General features: G+C 59.9%; 1 protein-coding gene across 1 annotated transcript in view; it reads left to right on the top strand.

The window, feature by feature from the left end:
- The window catches only part of LOC104525921 (cleavage and polyadenylation specificity factor subunit 7-like), a gene marked incomplete at both ends in the record, with an annotated part of 1,402 nt that extends 1,132 nt beyond the window's left edge, over positions 1–270 (top strand). Inside the window, one exon of the mRNA XM_010169201.1 lies at positions 115–270. Coding sequence (XP_010167503.1) covers positions 115–270 — 156 coding nt within the window. The remainder of the gene's footprint in view (positions 1–114) is intronic.
- Positions 271–511: the final 241 nt, after the last annotated feature.

The raw sequence follows: 511 nt of genomic DNA, 5'->3' as shown, positions 1-511 counted from the left end.
GGTGGAGGGTGGATGGACCCCCGTGGGGTTTGGGGAGGGGGCTCCCTGTGCCCTACCAGGGGGTGAAGCACTCTGGGCTGGCTCTGGCTGGCTGACCACCGGCCTTTCCCCGCAGGTACGCAGAGGTGGTGGTGGCCTCTGAGAACTCAGTTCACAAACTGCTGGAGCTTCTACCTGGCAAAATCCTCAACGGGGACAAGATGGAGGTGAGGTTGGCAACCCGGCAGAACCTCTCACAGTTTGAGGCACAGGCTCGGAAACGTGAACGTGGTGGGGTGGGGGGGACAGGGGGGGTCTCCACGCTGCGCGGCGGATCCTCAGCAGAGCTGTCAGTCCAAACCCACTGAGATTTCGGGGTAGAGGGGGGGACAACTGCCAGGAGTCTCTGGGGGTTGTTTCCTCTTGCTACTGAGTCTTGATTAGATCCTGACCCGAGTCTTTATGATCCCCTTTTTTTAGGTGCTCACACAATGCCGAAGATCCCTCGTAGCCTCCTCCTCCTCCTCTCCAA

Source organism: Antrostomus carolinensis, unplaced genomic scaffold (assembly GCF_000700745.2).
Source record: "Antrostomus carolinensis isolate BGI_N321 unplaced genomic scaffold, ASM70074v2 scaffold40575, whole genome shotgun sequence".
Classification (NCBI taxonomy): Eukaryota; Metazoa; Chordata; class Aves; order Caprimulgiformes; family Caprimulgidae; genus Antrostomus; species Antrostomus carolinensis.
The sequence above is the reverse complement of the archived record's forward strand: the minus strand, read 5'-3'. Positions and strand labels throughout refer to the sequence as shown.